This window comes from Seriola dumerili, unplaced genomic scaffold, assembly GCF_002260705.1.
Source record: "Seriola dumerili isolate Sdu_G_001 unplaced genomic scaffold, Sdu_1.0 BDQW01000733.1, whole genome shotgun sequence".
Classification (NCBI taxonomy): domain Eukaryota; kingdom Metazoa; phylum Chordata; class Actinopteri; order Carangiformes; family Carangidae; genus Seriola; species Seriola dumerili.
Genome location: NW_019174988.1, coordinates 463,990 through 482,916, shown reverse-complemented (window position 1 = coordinate 482,916; position 18,927 = coordinate 463,990). Strand labels below are relative to the sequence as shown.

The following is an 18,927-nucleotide window of genomic DNA, read 5'->3' as shown; positions in this document are numbered from 1 at the left end:
GTCCTACCCCCCAAATGCATTAACCAATGTAAATTATACATCAGTGTAATTTGTAGGAGACAGAGTTGGACACAAAAGCAAGCGAAAGAATGAAGTCTTTTTTTTGCTGTCACACAATGACATTGATTGAGGCCAGCATCTTCCTGCCTGTGATACAAGATCCTGTCTGCCAGTTAGATTTCATCTCTCCTCCGTGATGTCTAAGCAGCAGAGCTGGTCTGCAGTGTTGTGGGCAGGTTTATGGATTGATGCACATCACACGCAGGACACGGGAGGTTTTTCTTTCTTCCTCTCTTTCGTTTTTTTTTTTAGGAGTAGCAAAAGGCCAGAGCTGAGGTCCAGGCTGTAATGTACTTGGAACAATGTTGGACAGTAGTTTGTAAATGGCTCCACAAAAAGTTCCTAATTTGAGGACAGCAAGCCCTCTGCAGTTGCTTTGAGATGATCATGTCTCTCTGTCCTCCTATCTCATGCCACCACCCCAACGCTTTTGTCTGCATGAGGGAGCAGGAGGAAGAGTTACCACTTGGAGTGATTAATGTGAAGTAATTGACTGTGCTGCATGGGCTGCACAGGCTGAGCGGTAGCTGGGCCTCTTGCTTTGAGGCCAGTCGACTTGACTGATGGACCATTAACAGCACTACCCCTCCACAAGAAGAGAAACTCCCCGAGGCTGCTATCTGTCAGCATTCAGGCTCCTGACCCTCTTTTTAAAAATAGGCTAGACCTTTTGATTGAGCCATTTCATGATGCCACGAAAACTCTCATACAGGAGCATTACAGTCTGGGAGGCACTAATTGACTCCTTACAAGTATGAAGAGACTTTTTATGGTGACTTGGTTATTTACTTTGAGTGAAGCAGTTACAAAATTTAGGCTGTTGGATAAGATGCTGCATAGAGAGAAAAAGTAGACCCAAAAGGAAAACAGAGTTCACTTCGACAAATGTGGAAGTTGCGCAAAAGTATTCTTTTAGTTGATTTATTTTAATTTTTTTAAGCTTTTTTATTCATTTACTTTTACTAAAAAAGTAAAAGTTTTAAACATCTACTACTTGCAGTTTGTTCTGCTCACTTTTCTCCATTTTGTATCATTTTAATTTGATTAACTTTTGTTTTTTAAAGGTCCATTATTTCACACTTTTGTGGTGTTTTATTTGAAGTGTTGATCCATAAGAAGATATATTATCAAATCCCATCTCAATGTAGTTTTACATCTTCTCTCTCAGACTTCTATCGGGAGCTCTAGCAACAACAGGTCAGTGAGGGTGATGATTGTTTCGTTGTGACATCACAACGTTACAGAAGTCCTGATGGCTTGTTTTAATTGTTGGTCAGACAAAATAGGTTAATGGAAAACATCAGTTTCATTATCATTATCATCAGTATCATTACTTTTATAGACTTAACACTTACAGTAATTAATTTAATGAACAAAAATAAAAATAATTATTTATCATTGGATGCAATAATGTATTCTGTCATGTCTTAAATTAAATGTTATTCAACTCCATGTGAAAAGCTCACTTACTGAAATAATTCTTCTTCCCTGTCTCTCCTCTCTCTTCACCCTCAGAGCTGATCACTGACAACCAGATAGAGATTGGGCAGCTGAAGGCAGACCTGAAAGACAAAGTGATGTACACGTTGCTACGGAAACATCGCCACCAGACCAAGAAGTCCAACCTGCGCTCTCTGGCTGACATTGGCAAGACGGTCTCCAGTGCAAGTAGGCTGTTTTCCAACCAGGAAAACGGTAATACTGATGCCAGTTTGGTGCAGTCTTCTTTTTTTGTTATTGATTTTAAGAAAAAAATTACTTCATGACAAATTTGACTTCACATAGCTACAGTACTGGGTTTAATTTACATTTTTTGTCACCTCAATTTTGGAGATGAGGTGTATAGAGATTTTGAGGGTGCAATAAAGGATACACTACTGCCATTCTCTGCATGAACCCAATAATAATATGCACTAAAGTCATAAATAAGTACCAGTGTCTCCTTCAGAGATGCTGAAAAACATTTTTATTGGAGACCTTATCAGAAATGTGACATTTTAAGGTCTTCACATGAAAATCCTATTAATGCTACTAGAGTACCACTTCTTTCTCACTGAACCTGTCATTCAACTAGTGAAACTAAAGTTTCTTGATGTCTTTTGCTAATTCAAAACACAGATTTGGTGTTGCCACTCTAACAGCATTCTCAATGCACTCATTGTATGCTATTGTACTACTGTACTAACTGTTATGAAACTGATCAGAAGCAAAAATGATCAGCACCTGTAAGAGTAGGCGGAGCTAATTTCAAATTGACTTCCCGCTGTAAATTTCAACACATTGTGCATGTGTTTATGACACTGGAGAGAAAAGTCCAAGGCCATGGGAAAATCATAAAACTGACACAGTATTTTGATAATATATGAGTATCATTCACAGCTGTCAGTGTCTCTAAATTTGATTGTCTATGTTCATATGATTCTCACCTCATTACATTTTTAATTTAATTTTGTTAAAATTTCTGAAAATTCATGTGTCATGTGTAGTGGAACATAACGCATCTTTTCATCACAGAAGAGACGGACTGTCACTTTGCTTCGCTGAAAATTACAAAAAGCACTTAATTCATTCAGAAAAAAAGCACAAAACTAAACCAATAAAAATCAGTGAAATTGGCTTAATTGGACATTTTAAAAGGATTTTAGTCGCTGTATGAAGAGGAATTAATGTCCATCTGCTGTGTTGTGTATATAAGTCTCACTGAAATCCACTCTGTAACAAAAGCCTTTTGTTAATGACATTGAAATGAACAACTAACGAATATTTGTCAGGACTAATGAGCTGCAAGTAAAACCCTTATTAACCTAATCAAACCTTATTAATCAGAATATTTAATCAGCCTCTGAATCTGTGAGATTTAAAGTAGTTTCAGTCGTGAGCAAAGTGACGGCCTGAACACACTGATGTGTATTAGACAGTAACAGCATGTGTATGTATAAGTGCTTTGATTGTAACACATTGAGTAACTAAATATTGCATTGTGTTGAAGATGTAATTAATCTGTTACAAGCCATGGGTCTTTGGAAAATGAAGTTATTTATGACCTGCTGTCAGATTTATGAATCCGGTTTATGACTCGGTCAAAAGAAAAAAACTCCTTGTGGTCTTGATTCTGCTTTGTCACAGTTTTTAAATGGAAATTCAGCACATAAAAGCCGGAGCCTCTAATCAAGATCACAGTACTGAGATAAAGAGCTTCACTGATAATCATTAATTGATTCCAACTTCACTAGTACATCCACTGATATATTAAAATTCAATTTGACCCAAGTTCTTCAGTCCAGCGACCCATGGTTTTATTTAATGACACTACTCCTCTCACTCCACTGTTTCTCTGCACAGCTTCTTACATCACAAATCATGTTTTACAGATCTTTAACAGCCACTTGATTTTGTTCTCCTAACAAATCTCATGCTTCGGCTCTTTGGGCTTCTCTGTCAACCCTCTTTTTCCGCCCTCTCTCTGCTTCCCTGGACTGGGTGTGATAACCTGTTGCTGCTGCTGCTGCTGCTACTAAAAGCTCGTAGTCCTCTCGAGAACTCTCTGACTTGCCTGTCGGGTCGCATTTCAATGGAGGACTTGCAGACCCAAAGGAGTACCAGCATGGACTGGCTTAGTAAGTTCACTGGACGGCGTCTACGTTCACACTGCAGCCCACTGATGAGTTCTGAGTCACTGCCGTTTTATGAACAGACACAATGACCGAAGGCCTCAAAGACTGAGACATCTTTCAAAAAGAACAAGTAGTACTTTGTTTTTTCAGTTATATCACTGACTTCAATATAATAACGCTCACCCAGCCGATCGGATGTTTGTAGCGTATATCTAATCCATGTGACCCGGAAAGAAATTGGAAAATGTGACTCTGCAACTTTTAGCTGCAGTTTGAACGTAGTCGTGACCAAAATATAGTGTAAACCTTGACCTCTCTCGTCATTCAGACAGTAGATGTTTATGCTTTATTGAGTAGTGACATATTATATTGTTTTTATTTAAAGGAATTTTTCCAATACTTCCCAGCTATATTTGGCTAAAACTTGATCCTTTATGTATTTTCCTAAATTTAAGCTGTTTTTTTTTTTTACCCTGAGTTTTATCATTTTTACTGGCTGCATCATACTGACAAGCATGTTATTACCCACAATGCTCAGGGGGGCAGATGTATGAAAAGCTGCAGTGGCATCAGAAATTGCACTCGTTGACGTTTGTCCTCCTCTAGATACCGTCTGTTATCTGTGACTTAAGTCAGGTCACGCTCTGCTGTCACTCCTGTGATGGTGGAGGCGAGAAGCTGAAACCAAAAGTCAGCAGAGCGTCCATCAGTCTGTTGTTTCACCTGCCTCACATGAGGAAAACACAGACGTTAAGATGATCAGATATTTTCACAGAGTAAGGATGGATGCACACAATGAAAATTTGTGTTTGAAAAACAATAAGCACCATAGTTGCATAGAATACTGTAAGCCTTGAGAAGGATGTTTACAGAATAATAATGATCCGATTCTCCTGCTAAATCCTGTTTCTCTTAGTCAGCTGTAAACGCTGGTGTGCTCCAGAATCTGTAATGTACGTATGATAGTCAGTGGTGATTGTTTCTGTCTACGGTTTGCATGAGTATCACTGCTCTCTTTGTTATTCCTTTCGGCGCTGCATGGAAAAAGCAAACTGTCTGGGCCACTGTCTTTTCTTGGGTCTCTGCTGTCCTCTTCCCCGCTCACTTCTTACATCCAGGTGAAGGTGAAGCTGGTCTAACTGCACAGGGTTGCTGTGTTTTAACAGATAGTCCCACCACAACTCACCGGAACCTGACCTCCAGCAGCCTGAATGACATTTCTGACAAACCGGAGAAAGATCAGGTGAGTCACCCTGGTGATTCACTACAGGAAATCTGTTGTTGTTGTTGTTGTTGTTGCTGCTGCTCTTTGCTCCAGTGTTTCTTCACTGGTGTTCGTAGAAAACCTGCCAGTCAAACTCTTCTGGGCTACGCCGGCGACAGCCAGGGCCAGAGCCATTATCTTTTCAGGTTGTCTGTACAAGAATGAAGTGAATAGACTTTGGTGGTCAAAGGTCAAAGGTCACAGTGACCTCACAAAACACGGTTTTAGCCTTGTGAATGCCATATCTTGGCAACCCCTCAAATGAATCCCTTCAAATTTGGCGCAAATGTTAATTTGGATGCAACGATAAACCGATTAGAATTTGGTGGCTCAGAGGTCAAAGGTCACTGTGACCCCACAAAACACATTTTGGCCACAACTCATTAATTCAGCAAACTGTTTAACATACCGGGGTGAACACATGAATCAATGTTTTATCAGATTTATGTATGAAAAATCTTTCGAATTAAGAGTCCGATCAGATATGAATCAGCTGGATAAGTCAGTTATTGAGGTCGTGAGGTTATTTGCCACCGAAAATCTCCAGGTTTTAACTTGAGTTAAAATTAAGTTGCCTTGTACGTCATGGCTTGTTATTCTGAAACAGATTCTTGGTGCATTGAAAGGGTCAGCTGCAGAAAAAGGGCAGTAACAGAGAAAAGAGTCAATCATTTATTTAACAGCCAACTAGAACTGACGTTTGTTACAAGCAAATGCCTTTCAAGCTTGACTGGAACACAATGACAGAATCACTGGCCGGCTCCGTCAGCGCTAACTTGTTAGCCTGATGTAGCTTCATCCAATGTAGAGCTGGAGAAACCAGTCACAGCAGACTGAGGCTGCCGGTTCAGAGCAGAGACAACAATGTCTAAAGTGCATTGTTCCACACGCTGTCGTCATCACGCAGCCTGCTGCAGTTGCTCTTAACCTGCTGCAGCCACGTCTGTTAAACTATATTCAAGTTGCTTATGTAATATGTCTGCTTAGCAGTTTATTGAAAGTCTGTGGATAAACTAAATAAACTTTTCCTTTCATGGTCAGCGTGGGGAGTGTTGTAACAAGAAGCGGCAGCAGTGAGGTTGATGCTTAGGCTAAGAATCTGTGGTACAATGAATAACACAGAGAGAGAAAAAAAAAAATCAATGATTAAGTCAGAGTGGAGAGTACACACCCAAACACACACCTGTACTCTTAAGTCCACTTCCACTACAACTTTCTGATACACTGTGTCTTAGATTATCAGTCACGGAGATATCGGTGTTTATTATCAATTAATTTCCATCATTTGCGACATGCAGACTTCTCCTTTGCCCTCTGCTGTTTGAATGGCTCACACTTATCACATCTTATCTACAGGCCAGTAGGTATCTAGAAGAATATCACAACACCGACTGCCTGCCTCGTTTAAATGACAAGTGCAGCCGGCAAAAGCTCCTACAATATTTTCCATTCCAGACTGAATGGGTCAGAAAGAAAATGTTAGCTGTATAAATTCGATTTGAAGCCAAAGTCACAGGAATGTGTCGGGTCTGTGCTCTATTGATGACCTACTTGTACATGTACCTTTTCCAGTCTGAGTGGATCATGACTTCAGAAAATTGAACCAGCAGCAAAACAAATGAATTTATAGATCGTTACAGATCATTGTATTACCAAAATTGCTACAGATGACCATCAGTCTCTGTGTATTAGTGTTTTCCAGAATGGTTACATCATACAGTAAAATCCATTTGATTCTGACAGAGGAACAGTTAGGTTACCACAGTTCACAGCACATATTTGTTCATATGGTCTCATCTCAGTCCTGTGGGAGGAGGGAATTAGGTCAAACCGACCCACTAAGTCGTCCTGTGGGACAGATAGAGTAGGAAAGAGACAACTGGACAGGAAGCCGGTCTCCTAAACTGAAACTCTTCCACACCCACTCAGCCTGTTAATACCATTCAGAAGTTTCCTCTGTGGGCCAACACGCACTGATCGTTTTTCCTCACTGCCGCTCGTCTGATAACTTTGTGCTTAACGACAGAGATGAGCTGGAGACGAGAGCAAGGTAGATTCACTTTCAAAGACCAGAGTAGGATTAGGTGCATAGAAGAATTATCATCATCCATTTAACCTTGGCTCATTATTGGACTGATGGACAATCATGTTGCATGGCTACTTCAAAGACAATGACCTGTTTCAGAGACCAGATCTGATCTTACAGATGGTGATTTTAATAGTGTCTGCAAAATCTCTTTTATGATGTTTTCTCTCCATACTGCAATGGTTAACTTTAGAGGGTAGATTCATCCAAATTACAAAAAAAGAGGGTGTAATAACACAGTTTGTTCCAACACTGCCTTTGACAGACAGAGGGTAAGTGATCTACAAATGTTGAGGCACCTGTGGGAATTGTTTGCATCAACTGTGGCAGTTTAAAGTTTATGTAAATGCACAGTTAATATTTTCCTGATGATCTCTAGTGTAATCTAGCCATGCAGATAGTTTTGGGTTTATTTGTCTGAGATTGTATTGCGTCACACCTTCTCAGAGTTCTCTGAGGTCTGATGAACCAACCAGGCTTCATCTAAAAGCTTTTAGACGAAGCAGCGTTAAGTTTTTATTGGTCCTAGCTGCTGTTTGAAAATCATTTGGGCAATTAAAGTATCTTGTACTACAAGATCAAAATGAACATATTCCCCAAAAACAAAAAAGCAAAGATACTTCATGTTAATTTTTGCCTGGTGCCAGTTCAGGATCAATTGGGAACACACCAGATTGAAGTATACGTAGTTTACGAGGGCAGTGTGGTGTGGATTAGCAGTGATCGGACACAGGTCAGGGTTTGCAGTTACGCAGGTCTAACCTCTCAACTCAATCATTTACAGACAAACTCTTTGCCAAGAAGGCTCAACAGCCTCTGATTGGATGTGTTTGGATCTCACCAGTTTATGGGATTTCAGTCCTCAGAGGTTGACGACAGTGATCGTGCACGTGCATGATCTCAATTGGCGGGCATGATGATGAGTGGTAGACTGATCAGTTAGCTTCTGTTTGATTTATAATTTTATCCTGTATTAGAATCTATGAATACATTTCAGAATGACGAAACTGCTCTGAGACTATATTTTTTAGACTATTTATGCAGTAGGCTATGTGTTGTTTGCTAACAGGCTCAGTCTGATTGGAGGAAATGTCAGTGGTGATGATCTAATGGTGATCTAATCCAATTTAAACCCTGGAGTAGCTTTAAAAGTCACATTTAACATCTGTATCTGTTCCTCTTAAAACTTATCAGACCATTTTCTGGACTGACAGTAACAACTGATTCTAAAGTTAAAACTGAGGCTATTTTTTATTATTATTATTTATTCTTTTAATCTGCTTTAATATAATTCATCATGAATTCAGGACAAACAGTTGCTGTAAAGTGTTGAATGTTTAAATACCATAAAGGTGTAAATTAAAACGCTCTCATGTAATGGAGGATGAGAATATTGTGACTAAATCACTTCAAACTGAACTGAATCTATTATTATGTGAAGAGTGTACTTCAGCCTGACTGGTGTTAGACTTTGATGTGGGTGTCTTGTCACTGGCTTTGTCTTTTCCTGCCTGCTCTCCGCTGTTTTGAAGTTAATATATAACACATTAGTTTTCCACGTTAATCTTATCTACATATTTATGATTCAATGTCTTTTGAAGTTTCATTTATTAATGATCTCAATCTGTCCCTAAACATGCCACTTTTTTTATCATAGAGAACAAATATGATTGTGGCATTAAATGTAATGTGACGGGTACTGGAGTGGAACCACAGAAAAATCAAATGGACTTTGTTGCTGATCTGAAGGGCTTTTTATTGCCAGATGTAACATGATGTCAACTAGTCTACCAGTGATACTGGGAAGTGTAGTTTTCTCTGGGCACCATGCTCAGCTGCAGGTGTTCAGGAGTTTGAATTTAATTTTAAAAAAGGAGCTATTTGTAAGTTTTGCTACTGCTACACTAGCTAACATTAGCATTAACAGCTGTTTACTTACCAGTCTAGAAACAATATTGTGAGTTCAGCATCAAACTTCTTTCCTTTACTCACCTAGAGCTGTCTCCAATAGTGGAAAGCAACACAATGTTAACTCTTTTCTCTATCACATCTTATTTTCTATTGAATTTAGCGAGCTACAAGCTAACCCCGGCCTGTCTCGTCACTTTCCGATACAGAGTCACTGTAGTCTCCAGTCTGCTCAGACGGCGTATTATAACCTCTTGTCTTGTAAACACAATGATGGCTTAAGCTCTTGAAAAATAGCTAAGAAAATGCAGAAAACCCCACTATTGTGCTACTGCAGAAAATATGTTCACCCTCATTGGCTCGCAGGTTTGAGGTTTTGTTTATGCAGATCAGTTAATTAATTTTGTAGCTCATTTGGGCACAAAATTTCTCATGCCCTTCCATCTTCTCAGTCAAATTCTTAGTGTAAACCGAAGTAAGAATTTTGCAGGTTAGCAGTTTTTAATCCTCAATTATGTGAAGCACAAATGGAGTATAAAATAACTTCCTTCATTAACTACATATTCCAACATGAGACTAAGCTTACAAAACATTTACACACAGAGAAATCCTTGGATAACTGCATCTTCAGGATGCTCCATTAAAGATGATTTCCTATGTGATGGATTACATCAAGTACTGACACTGTTTGACTGTAAGAACACTCAGAAATATAAAAAGAAAAAAAAGAAATCAAACAATTTCTAGTTTAGTGTAAAAACACTGGGATGTGCCCTTTAATTCTGATCTCTGTGGTTTGAAGGTAAAATGTTGAACCCTGGAGCTCAGCAGGTATCTGACCTCCATTTTCATACATCTGACCATCGCCATGACAGAAAGAAATACAGACCTCATGTTACTGCTGGTTCATTATTTAGATCTGATGGGAGCCTCCTGGTTTGGTATTTAAGCTGAAAGGGATTGTCCTGTTTTGATACAGGTTGTTTAATTTAGTGTGCACTGTAGTGGACAGCTTGCTGGTGTGAACTTAACATTTAATGTCAACTCCTCTTTTCTCTCTTTTGTACTTTTAGCTGAGGAACAAGTTCATGAAGAAGTTGCCGAGAGACGCTGAGGCCTCCAACGTGCTGGTGGGGGAGGTGGACTTCCTGGACGCGCCATTTGTGGCGTTTGTGCGTCTGCAGCAAGCTGTGATGCTGGGAGCTCTGACGGAGGTTCCTGTTCCCACAAGGTGCCTGAAATTCATGAAATTCATAGCTTAAGTTTAATTTATTTAAAAAGGAAGTTGCATCAGTGCAGAATTTGAGTTGCTGAGGTGCAACTCAGGCTGTCTTACATGTACATTTTATGGTTTTATAACACTGACAGAAATCTGCAAGGAACACTTAATATTATAGAAAGAAACTCAGAAAAACATGCAAGGAGTGGACACAATTAAATCACTTATCAGCAACACCTTAAATTATAAAGAACTGAAATTTTCCAGTGTTGTCAAATCAAGCTCTGACACTTAAAAAACTGAATATTATGAGCTTCACAAATGCAAAATCTTTTGTAGAGCTACTATAAAAGATTGGATTAGTTTGTAATGTTTGTATATTTTCATTGTGTCTACGTAGGAGCAGCACTGAACTGGTTTCTAAAGTGTTCTTGTTGTAACCAAGGAGCCATAGAGAAATTCTTGGAGGAAACTTTTCAAGCTGTTCTGATTAACTAGTAAATGTTGTATTAAACAATGTCCTTTTGGAAATTCCTGGGCTGTGGTGATGTATCTAATGCATCACCGTTATGGCTATATTCACTGTAAATAACACCCTGTAAGGTTTTATTGTTGTCATAAAGCTTGTAGAAGTAGTTGTAATCTATTTGAATGGCTTTCATGCTCCATATATGCTGCAGTCAAAACATTCTCACATGTCTGTTGTGAATACACCTACAGCTTAGAAATATGTAACTTATACAATATATTTTGGTATAAAAACAAACAAGAAACTATGAACAGAGACTCAGTAATTCTACAAACCACAACTAAAACAGATGTAATAAAAATGTGCTACTGCAAACAAATCATAAAGCATTTGATACAAAACAGTTGGTTGTCATGTTCATCTTTAGAGATAATTTCAGTGTTTTAGTGCAAATGTTAATTTAAAGACAGGTCCCATTAAGTATATATATATATATATATTTTTTTTTTTATATAAATTTGTTTTTTTTTCGCAGGTTTTTATTCATCTTGCTCGGACCCAAAGGCAAAGCCAAGTCGTACCATGAGATTGGCAGAGCGATCGCCACGCTGATGTCAGATGAGGTTAGACTGGCATTAATGTACAAAACCTGAGTTTTATTTTACTGGTGACTCATCACTTTTACTGGCAACATTTATCTCAGTTTACATAGTGATATCTGTGGAGTATCTGAAAAGATGTGTCAAAGCTATGATAAATAATCAGGAATGCCTTCATGTTTTTTTAATGTATCAATATATTTAGTCCTTAGATTAAAAGAGGATTGTGTATTTTGAATGTTTTGGCCAAAAAATGTTGCTTGGAATAAAAAGAGGTGATCAGTCTCTCGTGAAAACAATTTAAAGTTGGAGTTTATTCAGACACAGACCGCAGGCTATTCATGAACTCTTAAACCCCAGAGCTGTGCAGTATATGAAGTGATGCTGCACTGCTTCATTGGTGCCTTTTATACCTGAATATTGTGCTGTGTATGTATGTGTGTGTGTGTGTGTGTGTGTGTGTGTGTATGATCTCACTTTCTGTCCCTCAGATCTGATATTCCACTTTGCTGCCTGGTGGCACTGCATGCTTGAACAGGTCTCTTTCACACTTGAATGCCTCGTCCCCTCTCTTGTCTGTTCAGGTCTTCCATGACATTGCGTATAAGGCCAAGGACAGACAAGACCTGCTGGCCGGTATCGACGAGTTCCTGGATGAGGTGATTGTGCTTCCTCCTGGAGAGTGGGACCCTACCATCAGGATAGAGCCTCCAAAATCCCTCCCCTCCTCTGACAAAAGGTCTGTCTGTTCCGCCAAGAAAGCCTAGATAGGAGACATTTAAATGTTGTCAGTAGTACTTCAACTTTCTACTGTATATTCCACGTCAGATCGTTTTAAAAACATTTCCAGGGGTTATAAAAAGTCAGAGTGCCAAAAGGTGACTCCTGCTCTGCTTATCTACCTCTTCATGAGTGGAGATTTCCTTGTTGTGATCTTATCTGAAACTACAAGTGTTCACTGATTCAACAAGGACCTCAGGCTGTATGTTTAGTCCGACAGTCATTTATTAACTCCATAATAAATGACATCAGCAACACAACACACCGACACACACATCACACACCACACACACACACACACACACACACACACACACACACACACACACACACACACACACACACAACCCTGCGTAAAGTCATGCAGTTGCTGACACAACACATATACTGAATGTGAGTGGCAGCTTTAATGCAACTGCAGAAAGAGTGTGAGGAGGATTTTACTTTGGAAACACAAGTAATCAGTGCAAGAGTTCGTTCAAGAAAAACTTTGTGGCTAAAAAAAAAAAAAAAAGTGCAAGAGTGTTGTGCATTAAACATGTAAGACTCTGCAGATCCGTGCCCTGTTGTGAATGCTGTGTGAGCAGTAACCACATTAGGTTAAGGAAGAGCAGTAGTTGCAAAATCACTGAAGTGCATCCAGGTGTACAGCACAGTGTTCAATTATGAACGAGCAGCAGTTGGTTTTATTTAAAGCTGCAGTTCGACTCGGGACTGTCTCAACTGTTAATGTGAGCATTCATCAATCAGGCTATTTAACCACGTAACTCACAACAACGTCGTCTGATTGGCACCATGAGACAACGTGCTTCGTTTTCACGGCAGCTTAAATGCTAAAGAACAAAACAACCTGCAGGCAGCGTCAACATCAGAAGGTATTAGAGGTGCTGAAAGAATCTCTCACCTGATTCAGAAGTGAAGTGTTTGTTGGTCTGAACAAAGCTGTGTTTGGTATTTTAGGAAAAACATGTACGCAGGAGGAGACTCTCAGATGAACGGAGACATGCCTCATGATGGAGGTCACGGAGGAGGGGGACACGCTATAGGGGAAGAGCTGAAGAAGACCGGGAGGTGTGAAATCATGAACAAAACATTTCTGAATAGTTTTTCTATTAGAATGAATCGCTCCTGTATTCATCTGCCTTGCAACATAAACTGACTCACCTTTTGCCTCTGTGTTTTCAGGTTTTGTGGGGGTCTACTACTTGACATCAAAAGAAAAGCGCCTTTCTTCATCAGTGACTTCACCGATGCATTTCACATTCAGGCCCTGTCGGCCATTTTGTTTATTTACCTGGGAACCGTGACAAACGCCATCACCTTCGGAGGTCTGCTGGGGGACGCTACAGAAAACATGCAGGTCAGACTGAAGCTTTGAACCTTTATCAGTTCGTACAGTGTGAAACTATTTAAGATGGGAATAATCCCCTGAATGTTTCCACCCGTGTGTTCAGGGCGTGTTGGAGAGTTTTCTGGGCACGGCGATCGCTGGCGGGGTCTTCTGTCTGCTGGCTGGTCAGCCTCTCACCATCCTCAGCAGCACTGGTCCTGTTCTGGTGTTTGAACGGCTGCTCTTCAACTTCAGCAGGTTCATTCTCCGTTTTCTCATTTGGTCAGCAGCTCGGTTACTAATCATAGATCATTTAGTTCTTAACAAGCACCGTATCATATGAAACTTTGGTCGGAAACACTCGTATGTAAGTCTGAACATGCTTGTTTTGAACTTTGCACCATATTAAGTGATTATTTTTATAAGTTATGTCAGTGCAAGAGTTAAAAAAAAAAAACACAGCATGCAGCTTCTTAAAACTGAGATTATGAGATGAAAGAGATTTAAAAAAGAAAAAAAGAAGTTATGTTTCAACAATAAATAGATTTAAGGAGGAAAAAAGTGTCAATGTTGTAAAATAAAATCAAGGAAATATAATGAGAATAAAATCATCTACGATTTTTGAATATTTACTATGGTTGTTCTTTTTTTTTTTGGCCTCCCACTGATACAGAGACAATCAGTTCGACTACCTGGAGTTCCGGCTGTGGATCGGTCTGTGGTCGGCGTTCTTCTGTCTGGCGCTCGTGGCCACTGACGCCAGCTTCCTGGTTCAGTACTTCACCCGGTTCACAGAGGAGGGCTTCTCCTGCCTCATCAGCTTCATCTTCATCTATGATGCCTTCAAGAAGATGCTGAAGCTCGCTCACCACTACCCCATCAACACTGAATTTAAGATGGACTACGTCACGCAGTACGACTGCCTCTGTATGGCCCCTGCTGTTCTAGGTGAGGTGGAGTTTAACAGTGAGGCGTTTAGCCGACACTGTGAGACACAGCATGTTTTACCCGTGGATGCCGATGAGACAAATCACTGTCACTGTTCATGAGCTGCTCTCTCTAGAAACTATCCCGGTTTACAACAGACTGTATTAGCCACTGATTTAATTTCATGTTTAAACATGGCAGTTTAATGTGATCAGAGGGGTTAAAGGGAGGGTTGTTATGAAGTTTGTGATGATGTCATTGGTGAGTATGTAGCTCTAAGAGTGGCACAATCATGGTTGGTTGTAGGGAGTGATTGCAGCTTCATGGGGTCTTGTTTTGGCATAAATGGGCAGATATTTGAGACGTGAACAAGAGCTGTTGATCAGACTCTAATGCGACACGGCCTCTTTATTGTCTTCTCTGATGGAGGATGGGGCAGCCCTCAGTTTATGGTAATCCCCTACAGCTTTGAAAATTCTCACTCTCTGACACACACAGAAATATGCTATTCTCCGTACCCGTCCACACAGAGTGCAGAGCATATCTGGGAGGCAGCTGTTTACATGTGATGAGTGAGCAGCTGCCATATCATTGCAGTAGAGTTGTGTAACACAAGCAGCAAGTCAAGGAAACTCTGGCTGTTTGGTCCTGGGGAGAGAGTGTCGGTCTGTCGGTCACACGCTTTGATTAATATATTAATAGAACTTAGAAAAGTGTAAGTGTGACAGTCTGAGTGTGAGACGCCCTGAATACTCACTTTACAACTTTTCTTTCACTAGGATTTGCAAACAACCAATCAGCAGTGTTATAGCTGTAAGGCATTATAGGATGGGTTTATAAGTTTTGTCTTGTTGAAAAACTGAGCTGTTACACAACAAATGAAAAAAAAAAAAAAAAAGACTAGAGACAGTCGTGCTGCTTGTCAACATGTTGACATCCTCCACATGAGAGTCATCACTACAGTATTACATTAGGAGCATGGGTCGGACCACACCCATCTGTATACATGCGAAGTGCACACATGTAAGTATGTGTTTAAAAACTTGTACTGAGGTTGTGCTTCCCTGTGTGTGTGTGTGTGTGTGTGTGTGTGTGTGTGTGTGTGTGTGTGTGTGTGCAGAGAACAGTACAGACATCGTTGGTGATCCTTTAGAAGGTACTGCAGTCTGGTATTGGAACAACACTGACCTGGTAAGTGCTTCCTGTTTCACTGCTGCACGCAAAATCGTTCTTATTGATAGCTGCTGTGATTCACCGTCTGTGCTACTGTTTACTGTCTCAGCAACATCTCTAACACAGTATACTGCAGTGAACTGTATATGTTTCCCCAGTTTACTTGAAGCACTGTTCACACTGAAGGACTTTTGTCTTAATGTTCTTTGACCAGCTTGAAAAGAGATATTGGGTCACAAATCTCACGACAAACACAAATGGCGAGATAAAGAGTGAAAAAGACGTTTGTGTTTGTAAGTTCAACAATGTCACAAGGAAAAGTGGATAGTGTGATAAGATAAGCAGACTTGTATCCAATTGGAGGTTACTGTGACACTGTAAATTGGCTTGTCTTTATCTCTTTAAACCAAAACAATGAAAGTCGAGACAGTTATCAGCTGCTCTGGCGCAGGAGTTCTTCAGTTACAGCCCTCTGTTGTATCCGTTACGGCTTTGGTTGCTCAAGATGCTGTTTGTTTCCTCTGTGCAGCCAATGAACGCCACATGGTCGTCCCTCACCAAGACGGAGTGCTTGAAGTACAAAGGGGAGCTGGTGGGGAAGGCCTGCGACACCGTTCCCGACATCACCCTCATGTCCTTCATCCTGTTCTTTGGCACTTACACCTGCTCCATGTGTCTGAAGAAGTTCAAGACCAGCCCGTTCTTCCCCACCACTGTGAGTCACTCGCTGCGACACGTAACACGCTGAGATGATTTAACCCAGCAAGTCACCTGGAAAGGAAATAAATTAGGTTTTCCAAATGTTTCCCACCTGTTTATGGGACAGCAGATTACAGAGTGTCTGTGTTTCCTTTCACCCAGGTGAGGAAACTCATCAGTGACTTTGCCATCATCCTGGCCATCCTCATCTTCTGTCTAGTCGACATGCTCGTCGGAGTCGATACTCCTAAACTCATTGTGCCAACTGAATTCAAGGTGAGTCCCTCCCTGTCCCAGAAAACCTGACTCCAATAAACTCCTGTCAGAAAGCCCTGGAGGTCTCCACCTTGCCTTTCAAATTATTTGCTATGATGATTTAAACTTGTAAAGCAAGTTTTAAGACACTACAGTTTCCAGACCAAAGAGAAATGAACTAAAACCTGAGGCAGTAGCTTCCGTCGTCAGAGGAATGGCAATTAAATGTAGATCCTCCGTGGTGAAATATAACGTAATGTAAATGTTTATGAAAGAAAATACTGTGTGTTGAAGCTTGTGTGTTCCTCCCTCATAGCCAACAAGTCCTAACCGGGGCTGGTTTGTGCCCCCGTTCGGAGGAAACCCCTGGTGGGTTTACCTGGCGTCGGCTCTTCCTGCCCTGCTGGTCACCATACTGGTGTTCATGGACCAGCAGATTACTGCTGTGATCGTCAACAGGAAGGAGCACAAGCTGAAGGTAAAGAAGAAACCTCACTGTACTAAATGTACGTCGGCTAAATGTCATTGCTGTTATTTATGTTGAGTGTTTGTACCAGACACAGGAGGATGTGCATTATAACCAAAAATCTGAGTGAGGCTTCCTCCTCCTTTCTGTCTCTCTGACCTGATTTATGTGAAGTCAGGACTGTCGTGCATTTCTCCCATCAAACTGCAATCTGTACAGGACACTGGCTACCTTCACACTGTAGCTAAATATGGCTGTCATTCTTCTCATGGGAGTGAGAGATGTTTCATGGGAGAGACTGAACACAGTTTAGCTCAAAAAAGCAGCCACTTGAAATGTTCACAGTCGCTGCTGAAGTTGAGCAATGATTTCTTTGATTTAAGCGGTGCGACTCGTCGTCCCTTTAAACACAACGTTTCACAGAACTGAACTGAACAGAAGAGAAGTGAATTGCTCTTCTGCTGTAGCGTTAATCATCATATGAGTTAGAATAAAGGCCGTTCCAGGTGTTTAGTCTCTGTGTTTCGGTCAGAGTCGCACCGTATCTCCACAGAAGGAGCAAAACGTGTAAAAATACACTTCAGGCTGCGTTTACAGGCGTATACCAGGAGTAAAACACGACTTGTTATGTTCCAAGCTGGACTTATTTAAAATCAGGAGCGAATCTGTTCAGTCAGACGCGATGAGACGGACGACTGAGAAACTTTCTGTGTGGACACGGTGTCAGAGAGCAGTGTTTTACGTGTTTGTTTGTAAAGCTGCAGGAGGCTCACACTGTTCTGCTCGAGTCTGTGTTTCCCTGAATCTCTACAGAGGAGGTGGAGAGTAAAGTTAGCACAGCACAGCACAGCACAGCACAGAGAGAGACACAATAACAACATCTATGGAAAATATTAACCTTTAACGTTGTTTTGGTGCAGTGGGAACGTCTGATGTGATGCTGGTTGTATTGATTAGTGCTGCAGGTAAACATGGAGGAAGTGTTGAGTGTGAACTAATGGGCGCAGGGAAATTAAAAAGGGAGGCTTGTCTCTGATATAAGTCTGGTTGTCTTTATTTTAGGATTTAGAGTGTCTGATCAAACCATATGGATTTATTTACTGGGATTTAACTGCGCCTGTGCTCTGCTTACTGTCTCTCTCTCTTGAAAAACGTGACCTTTTGTGTTTGTTTTCTGCACCAGAAAGGGGCAGGTTACCATCTGGATCTGTTCTGGGTGGCTGTTCTGCTGGTGATCTGCTCCTTCATGGGTCTGCCGTGGTATGTGGCCGCCACCGTCATCTCTATCGCTCACATCGACAGTCTGAAGATGGAAACGGAAACGTCGGCTCCTGGAGAGCAGCCAAAGTTCCTGGGTGTGAGGTAAGACCGGTGCAATACATAAAGTAGAGATAATAGATAATGTTTTAAAATTTCCACATGCATCTGGATCCACGAAATACAAACATGGTGTTAAATATTGAACCGTAGGAGAGTCAGATTCATGGTATCTGATTCATAGTGAACTAAATGTATCCTGCTGCTTTAGTCCCATCTGGAGGAGCGATGTCAGCTGTTGTAGAGTTTGTGTGAACCTGTTGTTGAAGTTCAGTTGCACTTATGAATTTGAATTTGGCTTTTATAAAACACCATTCAGAAGTTCAGATGCCAAAACATAAATGCTTTAGCATCAGTTCTTCTTCGGCTCACTGTCTGACTGTCAGTGGTTAGTCGCTCAACAAACACATGAACACACACCCTGGAGACGAAACATAAAACTCTCCTGTTAAAGGGAAAGAGCTGAACTGAGATAATCTGATTGGGTTTGTGAGTTAACACATTTACTCAGTAGATTAGTGGCTGGCTCTTCATCCTGACGGGTCAAACGCTGTTTATTAATGCCATGTTAACTTCACCTCCTTTACATGACAGAAATATTACTCTTCTCTCTCGGATTAATAAATAACAAAGTGTGTAATTGTCAATATGAAAATGTTCTGTTTTCATACATGTCATTAGTAGATGGGAGAGACGCTTCTCTTCCTGTCTTTAGAGGTTTTTGTTGTTGTTTGGTGACGTCCTCCCGAGCCTCCTGATGC

At 40.7% G+C, this 18,927-nt stretch overlaps 1 protein-coding gene across 2 annotated transcripts in view; it reads left to right on the top strand.

Moving 5' to 3' along the window:
* The window catches only part of LOC111236848 (electrogenic sodium bicarbonate cotransporter 1-like), a 53,806-nt gene that overhangs the window by 25,627 nt on the left and 9,252 nt on the right, over positions 1-18,927 (top strand). The window contains exons 7-20 of one of the 2 annotated variants that reach the window (XM_022765726.1): positions 1,576-1,728; positions 4,841-4,917; positions 10,006-10,163; positions 11,156-11,243; positions 11,804-11,958; positions 12,960-13,070; positions 13,185-13,359; positions 13,454-13,587; positions 14,003-14,277; positions 15,377-15,447; positions 15,959-16,144; positions 16,291-16,404; positions 16,700-16,861; positions 18,033-18,211. In XM_022765726.1, coding sequence (XP_022621447.1) covers positions 1,576-1,728; positions 4,841-4,917; positions 10,006-10,163; positions 11,156-11,243; positions 11,804-11,958; positions 12,960-13,070; positions 13,185-13,359; positions 13,454-13,587; positions 14,003-14,277; positions 15,377-15,447; positions 15,959-16,144; positions 16,291-16,404; positions 16,700-16,861; positions 18,033-18,211 — 2,038 coding nt within the window. Of the gene's footprint in view, positions 1-1,575; positions 1,756-4,840; positions 4,918-10,005; positions 10,164-11,155; positions 11,244-11,803; positions 11,959-12,959; positions 13,071-13,184; positions 13,360-13,453; positions 13,588-14,002; positions 14,278-15,376; positions 15,448-15,958; positions 16,145-16,290; positions 16,405-16,699; positions 16,862-18,032; positions 18,212-18,927 lie in introns of both variants that reach the window. The other variant, XM_022765725.1, reaches the window with a different exon arrangement.